The sequence below is a fragment of the Bactrocera oleae genome, chromosome 6 (assembly GCF_042242935.1).
Source record: "Bactrocera oleae isolate idBacOlea1 chromosome 6, idBacOlea1, whole genome shotgun sequence".
NCBI lineage: Eukaryota > Metazoa > Arthropoda > Insecta > Diptera > Tephritidae > Bactrocera > Bactrocera oleae.
Window position 1 is genome coordinate 42518635 of NC_091540.1, and position 19629 is coordinate 42538263.

The window sequence follows — 19629 nt, forward strand, 5'->3', positions numbered from 1 at the left end:
ATTCAATCGCCATACTACAAGTATTCCCTATCCAAAACGATAAAATTGATCATCTCCGTTCTATTGTAAATGCCTTAATGACCGCAAACAAATCCAAGTGAGGCTGTTTTGTGAAAGAGCTTAATATTGCATATTGTTATTGTTGTTGTTGTGGCAGCTTCACATATTTCATAAAATGTTTCGAGACTGTAACGGCTGATTTCTAGTATGTACTAACACTCCTCCAATCAAATTAAGAATGGTTCTATTGCAGGTTATTTGAACTGACTAGCGGTAACAATAAAGCAACTTTTGTGCAATCGACACACCCTATTATGTAAGCACATAAATTGCAAATTCTATAGCTTAGTTTATCATTGATTTATTGCTTTTCATTTTATTGCTTTATTTTTATGTCTCAGTTAAATGCACTTTGTGTTGCAGGTGTTGGGTATGGTAAACAGTACTTGTGTTACGCACAAGTGACTATTATTATTTTCCGGTAGCTAAATCTTCGAAAAGCGCATTTTGTAAGCAAACAATAAATTGATTACATAAGTACTTACACATAGTTCTTTTGAGCTTCTCCAACTCCCAAAACGTTAATTCACGGAACACCGGTTTAATAAAGTTTTTAAAATATTGTTTATTGTTATTATTATTTTTGTTTTTTTTTTTTGAAATATTTACGTCATATTTTTAATTAACTTTTTATTTTACTTTTTTTTAATTACTTTTTTTTAACTGTTAACGTTTCCTATGCGAACAGTTCAGATATGTTATAAAATGTTCATACTCAAACATGTACGTATGTATGTATGTACATATATGCGCAGTTCCGTAATGGCTGAAAGAAATCAATATCTTTCATTTCGTAATTTTGCATAATTAATTTTTCAAAACTTGTAATTTATGAGTCCGTCTGCAGGCCTGACTTTATTTGTGAGTGCATAAAAGCCATTTGCTTTTCTATATTATGTACGCATCACTGATTTCGATATCGAATTTCGTTTCTTTCAGTTTTTTAATTGCAGTGCAACTCTTTAAATGAAAAATATTAACATTTTTAGTTTAAAGTTTTCTGAAAGTAAATTTTGTGTTTTCGTATTTAACGTTTTATTGTAATTTTGTGTGAAATGTGAGTTTAAAATACCTGCGTATATGTATTTTTTAATAAAACTATAAAAAGCGTAAAATATAATCAAAACATTAAAAAAAAAATTAAAGTAAAAATTTAAAAATACCAAACAAAATTTGAGACATCATTAAAAATTTGAATAACGGAAATAAATTCGTTAAATTAATTAAATAAAACAATATGATTGGAAAGTTCGTAAAATAAACTTAGTATAACAAAAAAAACTTAATATAATATCACACAAAAACCATAACTGATATATGTGTTGAATAGTTTTTTAGTCAACTGATCAATAACATACTGATTGTGAAATTTTTTTATTCTGTAAAATAAAATTTATAATTTGTTTGTTTATCAACATACATACCTAAAACTCGTATTTACTCAAAAACGAGATGCAAGATACTGCAACTAAAAAGCCGAGAAAATTCATGTAATTTTAAAGAAAATCATATTTTTTGGCAGGGTTATTATTCAGCATAGTTGCCATCGAAAACAATAAACCGATTTTAGCGATCTTTCAACTTTTCAATACAATTTACGTTTTACCTTAAACCTTGCTCTCGCCGATTTCTTTACAATGATCATTCTCTTGAGGTCTGAGCATAGAACACTAAAATTTTCATGAAAAATATTTCCAACAAGCTTCTTTCATATCTTTGGAAAGTCAGCTATCTTAAACAATTTCTTTTACGACCAACACTTAGAGATTTCTAGGAGCGCTCAACGGCAGAAAGGATCTTGAAGAATGATTTGTCTGATAACATTAAGTCACATGCCACAAATACTTCGAATCAAATACCATGCCACGACTAGCTTCGAATCAGAATCAAATCATTTTTGCACGTTGAAAATGTTGAGGTACTATCAAATATTGTGTTCGTCAAAAAAATTTCGCAAATTTTTCGGAAATGTATGAAATTCAATAAAATATATTTTCATGATATTCTGACCAATATTTTCTCAAGTATTAAAAATATAGCACCAATCAAGTAATGGAAGCTCAATTATTTATTTGTCTCCAGATTAGTATTATACTTTAAAGTAACACATACTTATGGTATGTATTAACGCATTCCTTAATTTATTATATTATTACAGAGCTCCAAGCTAACTCAAAGCCCTAACTGTCCTTCTAAAATAATATACTAAAACAGAAATAAAGAATAAGAATAAAAAACAAAGAAGGCACTAATTTTTGCATAAAAATTTAAATTTACGATTCTTGTGTTATGTGCTTCTTCTGTACTCCTCTCCGAGTCTCAATCAATCACTTCATGGCACTTTCGAACTTTTTACTGCCGCTTGATTGCCACTCTTCCGCCATTAAAGTTCGCCAACAGGAGCCGAACCATATCAGAGGACCTTTTTAAAATGCGTCAATCCAGTTATACAAACCAATAGAAATGAAATTTCCCACACATACACACAAACGAATTTTCGTATACGTGAAATAGTAAAAGACTCGGTTGTTCAACTAATAGCTAGATTAGCAGTTACTAAAAGCAAAAACTACGATAAACGAGCAAGTACAAACAGAAATACCGCGCATGCGATGTGCCTGTACGCATATTTTATAGTTGAAATTAAGCGGCGAGAATGCCAGTGCGGCTGACTACCAATGGCTAACAGACAACCGATAAGTTTATTTACTCTCATTGCAATATTTCCTGCAATCTCTCTATTACGAGAGGCGAGCTGCAACATCCGCTCGGCATTTGGTCATCAATACTTATTATTGTACTTGTTGTTGTTGTTGCTTACATTGTAAGCGCTGTTGCTGCAACTGCTGCCTGATGGTGTCGCTGATGGTGTCGCTGAAGCCATTGCCGACTATAAACAGGCGGCAAGCTTTATTGTCACTTGATTGCCACTACACGGTTGCTTCCACACAAAAATACACAGGGAGGCACACTTGTCGGTGCATGTTCCCAGCACGCGTTGCGTTTGTGCGCCTGCGTGCTGCCGTTCGTCGACTAACAACTGCCGTCCCCCATTTCCATTTCCAGCGGCAACAATATTTATGACTCGTCATTTGATAGATTCGAAAGTGAAAATTAATTGAAAAGAAAATTGTAACGATTGCGAATTGCACTTTTATGCATTTTATGCACTGTTTTATTTTTCGTTTGCACTTTTTACAATGCTATTACTAAGCAAGTGATGATGGGTTAATGCGAGTAGCCAGTGTGGACCCACTCGAAAACCATAGCGGTTAAGCGGCATTTAAAAATTAGTGACAGCTTAAAAAGAGTGCGAGATTTATTGACTGGAAGGAGGAAAACGAGAAAAATTTTTTTTTTTCGATTTTAATTTTTTTTACATAAATACTTACAATTCGTTAAACAATTATAATTAATATATTTCCTAATTTTTTTTTCGAGAAAACATAAAGCATTACTTAAAGATTTTACAATGCGCAATCGAATTCCCTTTCTCAAGATTTAATGTAATAAAACTACTTATAAATCTGGCAACACTAGCAAATGTCAAATATAAGCTTAATAGTTAATTTCGCACAGTGAAACGCTTCTGGTAAAAATCTAAAAAAACAAGAACATGAAAAAAAGTTGAGTTGATTGCACCGAAGCTATAATACCCTATTATATTCTATATAAAAAGTTGAGCCTTATCGTTCAGTTTTAATGGCAGATATATGCTATAGTGGCGCGATATCGGTGCTTCCGACAAATGAGCTGCTTCTTGGGAAGAAAAGACCGTGTGCAGAGACCGAAAGATGGACATGGCTAAATCGACGTCTTTAAACATTTCTTTAATTTAAAGCTATGTTCTCCCATCTCAAAAAATTTTTAAAACTTTATTTATTAACTAAACTTTTCCACTTTTTTACCGCACTCGTGTCACTGTGCGCTGACGCTCGCCAAGTTCTTCCACGCTATCAATTTACACAATATTCCCATTCACAATAATGCTCTTCCACAGAAATATTCAAACACTACGTTCGCACTAATAAATCTTCTCGCTTATTACATAAAATCGTTTGTAATGTTTCCTTTTGCTACTTAGGCGTTATCCTCATTTCGACTGTCAGCCACTCAATTGTCGGACGTTTTATTTAAGTTTTAGCAGTGTGTAATTTTGCAGTTCTTTTAATTCTTCATTTATTTATGACTTTGTATTGAGTGTATTCTATTGCATCATGTGTACATGTGCCCATGAGAAAAGTGGCATCTGAGACACAATCAATTCTTGAAATGTCTCCTTTTACAACTTATTGACTTGTTTTGTCGATCAACTGGGCTGGGAGCATTTAATTTACTAATTCTTGTACTTGTGGGGAGATATGGCTTAAAGAGTACAGATGGTGTCGCTTTAATGAATTAGTGAAGTATTATTAGTTTTTACATACTAATTACCAGCTACCAGATTTAGATTGAGATTTAGGGATGATTAAAAATTTGAGATTGAAATTGGGATTACAATTGAGACTAAAATAAAGATTGAAGTTGAGATTGAGATTATAGGAATTTTCATAGGCGTTTATGTTAAGATCGAAGTATAGGAGTATAATAAAGATGAAATTCACTTTACGGTGAGGTTAAGGATTAGAGTATATCAGAAGTAAAATTTAGGCTACAATTGAAAATTAAAATTTAGACTGAGTTTGACTTGAGTTTGGAGCTTAGATTTTTAAGGTTGTTAGCTAAATTGAAAATAAGTTTGATCTTGATATTAGATTGATGTTGAACTCAGGATTTAAGTTTTTCTCATAACTTTAAGGTCAAAGTAAATTATCTCATCATGTTGTATTCATAGAATAATTGTAGCAGCAGTAGATCAGCTAATCTGCCTTCACTAAAGTGGAGTGTCTACGTACCAATAAAATATTTTTATTAGCGCATTCGGTAAAATTTATATTGATGCAATTCTTTCTTTAAAATTTTTTCTAAACTATTTAATTCATGCAACTTACTTTTACTAATTTTTAAAATTTATTTAAAATGATTGCTGCTAAATAAAATTTTCACTTAGGTGTAACCCAAAAATAATTGCAAATGTATTTAAGCAAATTTTTACGAGCGCTGGACAATCGAAAACCATTAATAATAATTAATACGAGTACCGCTCGATTTATGGCTTCACATTTTTCAAAAGTAAATCAGCTTAGTAGCAATGATAATAATAAAATCAAAGCAATTAAAAGGCGATTAAAAGAGTATTTAGCAGCAAATGATGTGATTTCCAACTGTTTAAGTTTCGCATAAATCATGTCAACACCAACTACATATTGACTACTGCCGTCCCACAAACAACATACAACAATTGCATGCAACAAGCCAATCGAGTTCGGTGAATGTCAAACTGCGCAAACGCGAGACACTAATAAATAAAGATAAATGCCACACATGCTCGAGAAATTAAAACAAAATTAAATAAAATGAAATAAAAAAATAAAAACTTTAACACGAGTCGAGAAAAGTGCATGCAAAAAAAATTGAAGTTCACCTGTCGCTGTTCGAGGTTAAATGCTCCGCTCAGTTATGCGCCGATGTGTACAAGCTTCGTTTGCATGCTGGCAACATGTTGCTGCACTTGTTAGCACGTCAATGTTGCGTAAACAGAAAATGGCTGGCTCGTGGCTTTAATGTGCGAAAAATCATTAATTTGCCTTTGCGTTTGGCGATCGGCATATACAAAAACAAAATAAGTAAAACAATTTTACACCTAAAATTTTCAATAACACACACACATAAATATATACTATATATACATGCACATCCGTATATGTGTTTAAGTTTGTGCCGCTAAGAATTGTAGTTGAGTAATTCGCTATTAATTTTGGCTTTGTTGTTTGGTTTATCGTCATGCCTCGTAACGTCCGTCTGTCCACCGGTTGGCCGATCTGCATGCCTGTTTGTCGCTTTGTCTGCCAGCTTGTCTACACGCTTATCGGGCGTGTTTGTCGGTTGTCAGTAAAATGTAATTGAATTAAGTGCTGCCATTGCAATTCGATATGCCACAAAGCGCCGCCCAAAAACGACGAAAACCCACCGTAGCGCTAGTTGTCATGAGCAAATAAGCCAACCACGTAGATATGTACGTACGTATGTATGTATGTGTGTATGTAGTTGCTCATACAGTTTGAAATTGATTAAGATTCGCTTTGCCTTGCGGCTTTTGAATGCGAAGTGTGAATAATCGGAATGTTTCTAATGAATATTGGAGTATGTATGTAAATGTGCGCGTTCGTATAAACGTTCTTATTCGTGATACGCAAATTTGAGGGGCAATAAATTATATCGAGTACAGATCGAATCTACAGTGGTACTTACAATAAAGCTAAGTGTTGGTACAACATTATTCTCCTATCTCGAAGTTACCGGACAATGCTAGTTCCTAGAAGTTTGCCACTTTCAAACAGCTGCAGACACGGTAGAGTTTATTAAGAAGTTACTTGGCTCAAATACTCGCGAAGCCGTAGGTAAAAAAAAACCTTGGTCTATACTCTTAGATTTTGCATCGGCTGTGATTCGAGTGAACTTATCGCGTTTTAGTAGGCAGTTTTTACCGCACAAAATTGTATTTAATGTAAATCTGTTCAGTGACAGAAATGTTTAATGAAAAATTTGAAGGCAACTTTTGGTTGTAAGGATGAAAAAGCTGTTGGTTGTTTTATACTTTTGTAAGTAGCAACAAAAATATAGAGAAGTTGGGGTCTTTTACAAAAAATATACCCATATAAAGTTAAGCCTATATTGTATGAGGTAAGTACCACCTGATCAAATTTGACCCGGACTGTCACAACATACATTGTCTTTAAAATAGGCTTCGCTTTTACATAATCAAGCATGGCAATGCTTTTTCGAATTTTTCTATAGATGATGAATGTTGGTTCCTCAGCTATGTTGTCTTGTCGATGTCGTTTTCGCAAAAGATTCAGATGTTTTAGTACGAGTCTAGCATTGACACGCTTCATATCCAAAGCAATATCCACAATGTGCTGCTTCGATCCATAAGAAATTTCGAGGTTCGTCGCTTTATCTCTGAAGTTAAAAGAGCTTATTTCAAGCACTTTTTTTTAAACTTTTTCGATGTTATCTTTATTAACAGAGATGCACGACTCGCATGAGGCAAGTTTTCGTAAACTTTACGACGTTCACTGAATGCTTTGTGCCGGTCAAAGATTTATGTTTGGACTCTCCAAATACTTCCGCAACACTTTCAACGATTCCATAGCCGTTAATCCATTGAAAACTCAAAATTTCAAGCAGAGTTGTTTTTCAATTTTTTTCCCATGGTAACTCATCGTCATAAACAAACAGCCGCCACAAACACGCAAGGGTTGTACTCATCTAGGAAATTTTTTTCTCAATTCGGTTTACGCTCACAGTTTATATGGGGCAAGTGACCGGTGTAAATGTGCAAATGAGCGGCTCTTTTTAATGAGACCCCTTGATACACACTAACTATAACTTTAAATAATGAAAACTCAAATAATCAAACCAAAGCGTATATATACACACATATATTTGTGCATCCAAAAATGCATACCTGATTACCATTACTCTATAACCGAGCTCCACATTCACACATATGTAAGTATTGTATATTTACAACATGAACGCAAATTCTAAATTATCAATCGGCACGGAAGCAATTACTAAAGGCGACTTTAGTGATAAAAATGTAAATGCCACAGCGGGCACATTGCCGTGTGTGGAATGGTTGGCGTGTGGATGCCGCGGCGCATTTTCGTTTTTTTTGTTATCATTGCCGTTAGAAAACAACAATTGCACCGCCACTACCAAATGTCATTGCAGCTGCAAATGCAACTCTGATAAGTAAAACTTGCGGCGGCAGCCAGTGCATTGCGCCGGTCAGCTGAGCCTTCAACGGTATCAGCGGCTGCTCGCCTTACAGCTGACAGCACCCAAATAATCGCACAGAGCGCTGCTGGCTGCGTGGTATACGAGTTAACTGTATGTGGTGTGTGTGCGTTGCAGTGGCTGGCACACACGAAGCGCGCCTATCGCTTCACTGACATCCAGATGCGATTAAATGTTTCATAAAGAAAATAAATACCAGCAAACCCATATATATGTAAACTGCATGTATATACCGTTATGTATGTATTTTTACAAATAAATAAGTGTTTGCTCTCGCACACAAGCGCACGCATATACACTCGTGTGCGTACTTTACTTCATAATCGCCGCGTATCGCGCTCATTTGTAAGGCTTAAGCGCAGTTTTAATTCCAATAAACAGATATTTGTGCTTGTCTACTTTTCTATATATTATATATTCTTTTGCTTTCGCACTTGTTTTCGATTTTTATTCCATAGTGTTAAATGTGTTTTGCTTTTCATTTCTATTTTCTATTTCATTTTCATTGTGAAGCGCTCAACGCCACAACACACATCAATCTATATGCTTGGGTGTATGTGTGTGTGTATGTGTGCATGCTTGGAGTCACAATTTGCCATATCGATAATTTTGATTTAACTTCATTTTCATTTCATTGGAATAAGTCCATATACTAAGTAGACGAGCACTTGCGCTTGGAAATTGGAATGCATTACGATCTGGCTGTGAATTATGTGAATATGTGTATGTGTGTGTATCGCATATGTGAAGTCGCATTTTGATTTGGAATAAACTCGACTTTAGTCAGTAGCAGATTTTACAACGATCGACGCGCATACAATTTGACGAATAAAAAATATGGTTTTCACAAAAAAAATTCTATAAGCGTGGACTCGGGTAACTCAACGGGATAATACAAAAAATGTTTCGTACCAACAGCTATTGTAACTAGTGCTTTTGCACCATTTGAAAATGTATTTGAAATATTGAAGAAAATAAAAAAATAAAACAAGTGAACGCGCGTGACCTAGAGTGACTTTCTTTGTAACATCTTAATATGTTCTCGCTCGTTTGTTGTGTTATCAAAACCAATTAATTCGAAAATAATCGCAAATATGCATTCAATAAGTCACCTGCACTCGCTCAATTGCGGTTTTATGCTGAGATTACCGAATATGTAAGTGTGATTTTTTATCGGAAAACTGGCGTTTCCGATAAAGTTACTCATACGCAGTGTCCATCCATCATCTACATTTCTTTATGCAAATAGTTTAGTAAGATTTTTTGAAACCTCAATTACGAGTTTAATCTATCAATTATACCTCAATTATCTTTATGAGCAAAATGCGTTCGGACTCTTGCGGTCAGGCGCTCTTGTGACTTCCGGTAGCTTCATATTGGAGCTTTTGGGTCTTCTATTATCCTAAACTCTGGAAGTTAAAGGCTAAAACTTAATAAAAGAAGCGTTAAAAAATACTCTATTATTTTTGCATTAAATTGAAAACTTTGTTTAGCATTCAATTAGAATAATCAGTTTAAGGTCAAATATGCATCGATTTGTTCCATTGTTGCCATTTTGAAGATAATTTCATAAAATACCTCTCACAGAAATCCTCGTCTCTGTTGGCAAAAAGCTGGACAGTCGATTTTCACAAGCCTCTCTTGAGGGAAATTGTTCACCATCCAAATGCTTCGCCATAAACAAGCACGGGTAATAATCATTTAAAAACAGGTCCGCACTACAAGCTTCCGCAGCTTCTGGCGACCCACTATTAAGTTGTATGACATTTCATTGTTCTGATGGAACACAATTCCTCTTCTTCAGACAGTCCAATTGTTGACATAGAGATTCGAATTAAGTGTTTGGCCACAGGGAAGCAGCTAATATTAGATGATACTCTGCCAGCCTGACCAAACACATAGCTAAACCTTCCTGACTATCAATACTGGCGACCGAATCCACCATGGCCGTTATCGCTTAACGTTGTCGTAGTGACCCACTTTTCATCACCAGTAAGCAGCCTTCAGAGTGTTGTGTATCTTTGACATCAAAATAACCGGAACGACACATTTTCAGTCGCTTGGCTTACGTTTTTGTCTTTATCAAAGAAAAACTGTAAAATACTTCCCGCTTAATAAAACCAGATTTAAGCTTAGTTATTTATATTTTTTTATTTTCTTTGAAAAACCTCATTGATTTGAGGTTAGTTTCCGCAAATGCCATGCTCTGTAACTTAGGTGATTATAGAAGTCTTCAATTCTATACACAGTAGACGCAGGCATCAATTTATACAGACCTAATAATATGCAAGTATTTTCGTTACTTTTTACTTATTTAAAAAATAAATCAACAGATATAAATGTATAATTACTCAATTCCGCAAAGAGTGCAGTTATCTCTTACGAGTTTCCTTTGTATTCAAATGACACACGGACAACAATGCTCCACTTACCTCATTAACGGATCAAAAACCGGGTTAAATATTAATAATGCATCTTTAAGTAAATAAATGAAAGTGAACAAGTGCAGACAGACATTGTGAGCACGCCCATTTGCTTGGCTACATGCACACAAATCTCTATTTGCCACTTCCTTCCAAGCAATTGCAACGCGTCCGCCTTAAGGCCATTTATTGCACTTGCAACCACTATGCCACATATGCCATATGTGCAACTATGGACAGTATGTATTTACATAGGTGCTCCCAATTGGCGCCACCGACTGACTTCCTCGAATACAAATTTATTGTAAAACATAGTTAGTGGAAAACTTAGCCATGAAAATGGAAATAAAAATATTTTCTGTGCAGAACTGCGTTGCATGTCTTGGCTGACGAATGCATCGCGTGTGAAAATGCCAACAATTTATGTGCGAAATAAATCACGGTAACGAGCAAATTTCAATAGTCAAAAAACACCAGAGACAGAAGAGATAAAAAGAAGTGCAGTCCGGTATAACGCATGCGTGTCAGTGCGCGCACAGTGGTGGGCGTCAAAATTTAGATAGCGTGGATATAATATTTATAATGAAAATGAAGTGTAAATAAAAGTGTTCGAATTACTGCAGAGTCATCTATCACCATTATATTTTCAATGTTCGAAAATTTTTTTTAAAAAATATTTGAAAATAAATTATTTTATAAGTATCATCGTTTGCCGAAAAAAGCTCAGTTTTAGCCCTGCGAATATTGAATTTGAAAACTGACACTCGTATTTTAGTATTGGCTCACTGTTTAAGAAACCATCTTTTAGTGGTTGAAAAAAAGTTTTCCAAAAAATCGATTTTTAAGCTTATTTAATTTGTACAGAAGATTGCTTTCATAAATATTCCCTCCCTGTCACAACTTTTTACACCCACCACTGTACATCTGCTGCTGCATTTAGTTAGTACAAATTGGCTGGAGGCTAACAATACAACTGTCACTAAAAAAATGTAACCTATATAAATATCGTACTCCTCTTATTTCTATACGTACTTCGTATGTACCCAGTAGTGAAATTATGTCTGCAAGTGTTTGCAGGGTGGAAATTAATCGCCATTTTCGTTTTTCTTTTGTAGATTGAATATTTACCAGACCGCTCTCGTATATTTTAACAATAGTCCCCTTTTAGCTCGATACACTTGACCGAACAATGCTCATTAATCTTCTTTAACCCAATTGAAAAGTAAGTTTGCTGAAGGTCTGCAAAGTAGGCCTCCGACTAAGTTCTTATCGGACCGCACTCGTAAAAGCATATGGCTCCCATGCGCTAATATTTTAGTTGAAATTTTTTGCATGTATTATTATTGTTATTGTTGTTGCTTTAGCTAACAGCCCTTTGGTTTTAAAAAGCGTTGACTACTTGTACTTTTTCAGAGTGAAACTTTCCTTGCATGCAACAGAACCCTCAAAGCGGTGAAATTGCTATGTTTTTTCCAAAAAAAATTAAAAGGGAAAATTAGTTACTTACACAAATCTACACTATCTTCAAATTAAAAACTTAAGATGCACACTTCCTTTTCGATACCTAATGCTATTTGCTGATTCGCATCAGTTACAAGCCAACCGTACGGTGGGGCAACTAAGCGTATTTAAAAAATATAATTTTCTTCACCATCAACGAGGCGTATAAATCACTGCTCTATCACACATCACAAATCTAACATATCCATCATTTGTCAATTTTTCAATTATGCTTTATGATCTGCTACAAAATTTGTTACCACACATACGCAGGCATACCGCGGCTTAAGAGCAACTAAAGCTCCAACTGCGCGTCACCGCAAATGGCAGCGGCAGCAACTTTTACCATGCCACATGCGCATGCGGTAAACCTTTTGTGGCACTGCAACAGCGGCAATCAATTTCCACACATGTCACTTTAGCCGCTGCCAAGCGCGTGCAACATAACGCACATCATCAACGGCGCGCGCACCCCAAAGTGGCAATGCAATGCCCCAACACGTCCGTTGCGGACAGACAGACAAACTGACATTGTCAGTTACTAATTAATAACTTTCAAATTAAAACCCCATTAGATATGAAAATTGAATAAAGAAATTCTCAATTGCTTGCAACGCGGCGCGGCGCAGTGGAAGAAGTGAAGAGGCAGGCATGCGCGCAGTCTGTGAACTAGTGAGGCTGTGAGGCTTTGTAAGTGCCCGTTGTTGGTCTATGGCAACGTACAACGGGCATGGATGTTGCTGGAGAGTTGCATTTGTATCGCCACGATCACCTGCCGTGTTCACCACAATGCAATTTCAGTTAACGCCACTGCCACATACTATGGCATCTAGTCTTGTTATAGTTGCTATTGCTATTGCAACGGTCAATTGAATTGATAGTATCGATCGGGGGAGCAGCAACAAAATCAACAATATTATGTAGTAGCTTATGTATGGAGCTTTTATTACATCGCAATAAGCACGAAAGAAGACAGTTGCAGCTACTGCCGCCTCGTAGGCAACTTCTGTGGTTATGCGCTCACTTTCGTCGCTTTTGTATTTTTTTGTGTGTGCGTTCGTCTACTTGAATGGCGCTGCTATCCATTCATTAAAAAGTTCAGCTAAGGCCATGGCGGCAACGGTAGCAAGCGTGCTATTTACTGTAGTGTGGCACGGGCTCTACTTGCAACACTTTGCATGGGCATTCTGACATTGCCGCAAGTCAAACTATTTTGATTGCGAGAAAATTGCAAAATTGTCATTGTGAAAACGTGGTCACATCAAACTAAGTATACAGTGTTAAGCACATAAAGATTTCGCACGCATGTCGTGAAAGTTTCCCTTTTGTTGCGCTTATTATCAACGCATTCTACGACTATGACTTTCAGTCGATTTTGCTTCGGTATGAAATTTGTTTATTTTTTTACTCATACTTTTACTCTCTGTGGGTACTTATAACTGCATTTTTATTTGATTATGTTAATTGTTATTTCAATTTATACAATTTTACCCCTTTTGATACTATTTTGTACAAAAATATTGTAAATTATATTTTCACGCAGTACTACTCATAAATACCCATAGCTTCGCTGAAAATCAATACATTCTGCACTACATTGCCGTTTTTTGTTGTGTGTTCATCGAATGTGTTCATCGAACTTTCATTTTTACATATTTCTGTAGCCATTCATTATATCTTCACATTTTAATTTATGAAATTTCGAAAAGAAATTTTGATGATCGGTTTAAATGTGGAGAGATCGTTAAAGGATGCCTTTTTTCGTTGACCCCTCAAGTCATTAACAAAAGCAATTTTAGTGGAATTTGTTTATATTAGATATTTTCTATTTTTCTCGATCATCTACAACATTCTGTATGACTTTTTTTATCCTGTAGCAATCTCCATAATGGTACTTTTATGGTCGTTGGCAACACATTTTCAAAATACTGTGCTGTCTTCCGTTTTCCTCTTGTACTCCAGAAAAATTGTAAGACCTTGATATATGGTATTGGTATTTACTTACCATACTTACGAAATCCTGACTGGTCCGTTGAAAATTTTTTATTCGACCTTGAAAAGTAAGAACATAGTTTCAATATGAGCAGAACTCTTTTAAATAAGCTTAGGTTATAATTCCATAGTTCTATTCTTTTTGGTTGAATAGTAAAAAATTTAATAATACAATTTTGAAGCTGAAAAAGTTTTGTAATCTACCACTTTAATTTATCACACCTGTATAAATAAGGGTAATACGTACGTATTGCTACGACGATTGAACAAAAGAGTGATAAAAATGCAATAAAAACCTAGTTAAATTTTAAAATATTTTGCTATTATACTCTAAATAACACTCTTAATTTACTCCTAAGTGCTTCCGAATATATTCCGAAATTATATATCCCGTCTTCTCCTACTCAAATTTCTCCGAAACTTTTTCGAATATATTCCGAAACTACTCCGAATGTATTCCGAAATTACAACAATTACACTTTCTGCTTAAATGCTTTTGCTTTCATATATATGTATATTGTTTATCCCACTCAAATGCTTTTAGATCGTTTTAATAAAACATTGAGTTCAATAAACATGCTTGTTTCAAATTATATATGTCACTCAAGTGTGCGTATATTCTGATGCCATTCTGTATTAAAAAAATATTCACATATATAATATATATGCATATTTAGTAAATTTTCCACCTCAGTATCATCAAAAACCAATACTTATCCATGTCATCATTCAAAATCGCTTATACTCTTGTCCATTATTTGCAATAATTGGGTGCACTGACATAAAAAAAAATCCCACTTTCTTATTTAAACTGCTGTCACAATAAAAAGTGTGCACTTTGGCATTTTAAATTTTGTGGCTTTCTTTAGAATGTTTTCGTTATCATTTCAGTTTTTGTTTATACTAATTTATTTCGGATCAATTAAGTGTGCGGCACGTGTGAGACGGTTATGTTTTGGTTTCTGCAACCGCAAACAAAAATAATATTAAAGTAAATCAAAATAATTTTTAGTATCGAAATTTGAATAAAAAAAATTTTGTTTTTATTACTAAAATTTATTGTTATTCACACACATCTACCGACATATATATTTAACCAAAAACGCATGCATTTGTTTTTAAACATTTTTATTATTATTTCATCCTCTAACCCCAAAGTGCTATTATTTTCAATCTCACTAATAGAATTGGCTTCATGTCTACAAGGCGCTCATACTGTTGGAGTATTTAATCAAAACTGGCACCGAGAAAGTGGTTCAACAGTGCAAAGTTAATATTTTCGCCATACAAACACTGCGTGAATTCGTGTACTTTGAAGCGAGTTAAGACCTGGCCCCTGAAAAGGCTAAGCAGCTGAGGAATTTATTGAAAGAATTGATGTGCGTCTACAACTTGCGCTGAGCCAGAGCGAACAAGATTTCAAGTGTGTACATTTATTGTCTGCCGCCATTCCAAAATTCTTTCATTTGTCTACTATTCCAGAGATCAAACGGTTCCAGCTGCCGGTGCCTAAAGAGGAAGAGTCACAATCACATCTGTTAGAATTGCTGAACATTTCTCTGCTCGCCACGAGTATTTTAAGTCCACCATTGGGCGCCACACAATTTACTGAAATCATTTTGTATCTTCAACACAGCATCACTACGCGATGAAATGGATTCTCTGTCTGATTACGAGCAAATAACTGAAAACACCGCAATCATGTTTAGGTGAAAATTCGTCATTAGTTAACTTGGATAATCTAATAAAGCCCGTGCAAACGCAGTGACAAGCTGGCAATGCTGCCTACAATCCATTTAGCGATACTGTTGTACCACCAAAAACAAATCTATTCCTACAACAACAGCCTGCGGTGAGTCATTTATGTAATATTCGCTTGTGTTATATTTGCATAGAATAAAAGATTGGTTACAAATACTCAAAAGCTACTGAAAGCTATAAAAAATTAACCTATCCGTTTTTTTACTGTTATTTACAGGTACCGCCCATTAACCAGCTTAAACAGCAAAAGAGTTTTGCTTTGACTATGAATCCGGATCCTTGGGCGCCGATTGCTAACTCCACTAATGTGTCTCAGGTACGTTTAGCCATACAGTTATAGCTTAATGCCATAATTTCATATATACAGCGAAAATTAATATAAAATTTCTAATAAACGATTTTTTCAAGTAGAGAAAAAATGTTTGAAATTTTTATTATAAGTTATTTAAGTCAATATCTTTGGTGCATGGTCTGCTAGGGTCTGAAATGCATTATTCGATTTCATTAAATGACTGCAAAATGTACAGGGGAATCATCTAAGATTTCAAAATTCTTAACTAAATACTGTCCCCCACAAATATTTATTGCGAATTGTAATTATTTTGCTTAATTAAATATTTTATAGTGAATGTGCTCTAAATATTTATATTAATTTTTGTTACTTACTATAATCTGCTATAAATTAACTTATACTTTCATTTGACTTTATTAATTCAATTAAATTCTACAATTATCAATTCTTTTGCTTCTTAAAAATTTGATTTATCTTCTCAATTCATCAAAAAAAAAAAAAATGATGGCTTACGCATCAAAAAAAAAAAGAAACAACCAAAACAACAACGCAAAATTGTTTTTTTTTCCTTTTGACAACTAAGTCCTCCAGAAACTTCTTCACTGATTACGATAGCGACGACTTTACAAGTTTAAATAGCACCAGCGAGCATAATCACAATGACATACTTAATAAATAACAGTAATAATAGTAATAACAAACAAGCCAACAACAACTACAATAACAATAACAAACCAGCTATGCAATACTCTAAAAGTGATTTTGACGTCTTCAACTCCTCGTTTGCCAGCTCAAGCGACTTTTTTATTTATCCCAACAACAACAACAGCAATAACAACATTAATAAAAGTCAACAAGATGGACCATACCAATTCCAAACACAAGTGCAAATTCATAGTCAAAGTGTAGATAATATACGTAATATGCAAATTGCCAGCGGCAGTGACAGCGACGATGCTGCCCACGTCAGCTACAACAATGCAAACAACATTTGGTAATGCTGATGGTTTTGGCAACAGCTTTGATAACAATAGCGGCGCTGGTGGCGATGGCAGTGGCTCTATGTTCAATGCGAATTCTTCGATGAACCACAACAACAACTTTGTGCATAATCTCGATAATAATGCAATATTTTCGACGTCAACCTTATCATCATCGTCGTTGGGCAACTGTAAGCTGGAAGTCAATGTCCAGTTAACACGCTCTGATTGCTCGGGAAAAAAATTAAAATAGTACCGTATTAATGCAAAGCTGCTGTACTTGTTAACGTTGGCTATAAAGCGTGCAATACATATTTGGTGAGTTTATTGCTACCCTCTGCCGTTGCTATTTGCGTTGAACTTGTTGCTGTGTCGAGCATTTATTTTTACATTTGAAATTTGAGCTTGTTAATTTCAAATTAGTTACGTATTTTTATTCGATATATTGCCCCGATTTATTCGTTGCTCATTACTTGTTTTGTTAGGTTTGCTGGTTTATTTCTCGTTTTGTGTTGAAACATACGGGCCTCACTATGCAAGTGTTCTTTTGGGAACATCAAGAGGCACTCCCCCCTGCGGAACCCTCTGTTTAATTTTTGTAAGTTTCGTGTTTTGACCTCGAAGACTGTGACAAGTACGAGAATCGTCCTCTCGCAGGGTGGCTATCTGAGCGTTTATGACTCTAAGTGCTGTGGTGGTGCTGTGCGCTTTTCGAGGCCATGCTGATGGTCTGCTAGACTCATGTGGTGAGTGAATGTCGGTAGTAGCAAGGCCTTAAGTGTCTTCACTACTGGGGAAAGACTCCCCTATGTTAGCAGGTTTCGCAAGTTTCATTAGTGAGACCACTCTTCCGACTTTCTACACATCGGGTATTAGGAGAGTGGTCATGGACAAGTTGAGGTGAGGTAGCTTAATCTCGTCGAGCCTAGGTGTTTTAGCATGATTATTCCGTCAGGGACAGTGGACTTGGACGATTTGGCCTTATTGATTTCACTCTGAACCTCCCCATCGGTGAAAGTAAGTGGTTCGCAGTCATTTTGCGCAGCCGTCGGGTAACAGATCGTTAGCCTTGTCAGCCGAAGGGTGCAGTGTAAATTGCCGGCCAAAGTAGCTCGCGCACTTCTTCGGGTCCGAGGAGGCATGGCCATCGAATTGAATTTCGATCGTCAATCTGTTCCGCCAGCGATCGTTTGACAGGCAGGAGTGCCAAAGATAGTGGTGCGCGTTAAATTCGCCTAGCACCACGAAGTAGCGCACCTATGTTCGGGCAACATGTAACTGGGGGAATGTATATATTAAATATCTCGAGCTCGTCATCGCCTGACCGGACAGCTATATTCTGACATTCAAGGGTAGTGTCCCTGTGGTCGATGTAACGATATTGCACGGTGTTGTGCAGTATGAAGGCTAGGCCTCCACAATTATCTCGCTCGCGATCCTTGGTTTTTTAGACCGCAGCTATCTATACGCGTTCCCGGCTCATAAATGCAACTATCTCCTCGATCTTACTTTGAAGTCCGTTGCAGTTGAATTGTAAAAGTCGCGTTTTTCTCGGGTGTTTGGGGGGTGTTCCTGTGGGTGAGGAAGGTACGTGTAAGTGGTGGTTAGCTGTAATATCCGCATGGGCGGTTGTCACACAGTGGTGTTGTTTGGCGAGCGGGATGCAGGTTGTGGAGGGGATTGATCAGACTGGGAGTTATGCTGCCTGTGTGAGCTCCACATAAGCCCTTGGCCGGATAAAATCCGGGTCAATTCGTAACCTAGTGCGAGTCTTATGATACGGTGATCTGACATGGGTTCCGATCCATTGCCCGATCAGCCCTGTCATAAGTTCGTTACCAAGAGTGATGTCTAGTACCTCCCTTCTTACACTAGTTACAAAAATGGGTTCGCACCCCGTGTATTACAGTCTGTGCTGCCCCTTTTCGTGTGATGGGCGTAGGCGTGGCATCCTAGGCCGAGGGGCAGGTTATTCCTCCTGCAGTATTCCACCAGGTTACCGACGACCTCTGGGGGTGCTTCAGGGTCTCCCCTGGAAAGTAGGCCGCTACCAGGACGAAGTCCGCTCCTTCATTGATTTCAGCCTGCACATCGACCAGGTCTCGTGTTAGGAACTCTGTAATACAAACGAAATCATTATCGTTACTAACTAATATACAGGTTCTGGCTCTCTCACTAGAGAGATCCCAGATTACCTTATTTGACTCCGTTTTGAGCCCTCTGACCTCTCCTTTGTAGATCTATGGCTCCTGGATCAGCAGTATGCCCAGACCATCTGCTGTGAACCTGCTCGCGATGACAGCCGAGGCCGACGCCGCGTGGTGCAGGTTCACCAGAGCAACTTCCTTTTGTGGACCCACTATAGGGTCGGTTCTATGAGGAATTGGTCCGTATCTTCGCCGTCCTCCACGTTCCCACCCGCTAGGTCCTTGAGTCCCTCGAGAAGATCTCTTGTTCGGCAGCCTTCTCAGTAGGGACCTTCACCGTGGTCTCGGCAGTTGCCGTCTGCTTCGACGTACTAGTGCCGGGTTGAGCCGCACCCTCATCCACTAGCATCTTCTCTCCCATTTCGCTTTCTGCGGTCGTCTTAGGCTTAAATTTCCTCATGACCACCCATCTGAACCTGTAGTTCAGGCAAAAGCTCTCCCTCCTGACGACTTTATATGATTCGTCATTTATGCAGCCACCCGAAATACTCGACCTTGCTAGTGACTAC

General features: G+C 36.6%; 2 protein-coding genes across 9 annotated transcripts in view; both read left to right on the forward strand.

Moving 5' to 3' along the window:
- The window catches only part of LOC118680417 (streptococcal hemagglutinin), a 423094-nt gene that overhangs the window by 401504 nt on the left and 1961 nt on the right, over nucleotides 1-19629 (forward strand). For 5 of the 8 annotated variants that reach the window (XM_070111750.1, XM_070111752.1, XM_070111753.1 and 2 more), the window contains 3 exons: nucleotides 15066-15303; nucleotides 15363-15732; nucleotides 15859-15957. In XM_070111750.1, the coding sequence (XP_069967851.1) occupies nucleotides 15066-15206 (141 nt within the window). In that variant the 3' untranslated portion in view covers nucleotides 15207-15303; nucleotides 15363-15732; nucleotides 15859-15957. Of the gene's footprint in view, nucleotides 1-15065; nucleotides 15304-15362; nucleotides 15733-15858; nucleotides 15958-16516; nucleotides 17232-19629 lie in introns of all 8 variants that reach the window. The other 3 variants (XM_070111746.1, XM_070111747.1, XM_070111748.1) reach the window with 3 other exon arrangements.
- On the forward strand, nucleotides 16593-16931 carry LOC118681555 (uncharacterized protein DDB_G0285917-like). The gene has a single exon (XM_036366534.2). It carries the CDS (start codon nucleotides 16593-16595, stop codon nucleotides 16929-16931), a length of 339 nt encoding a protein of 112 aa, XP_036222427.2.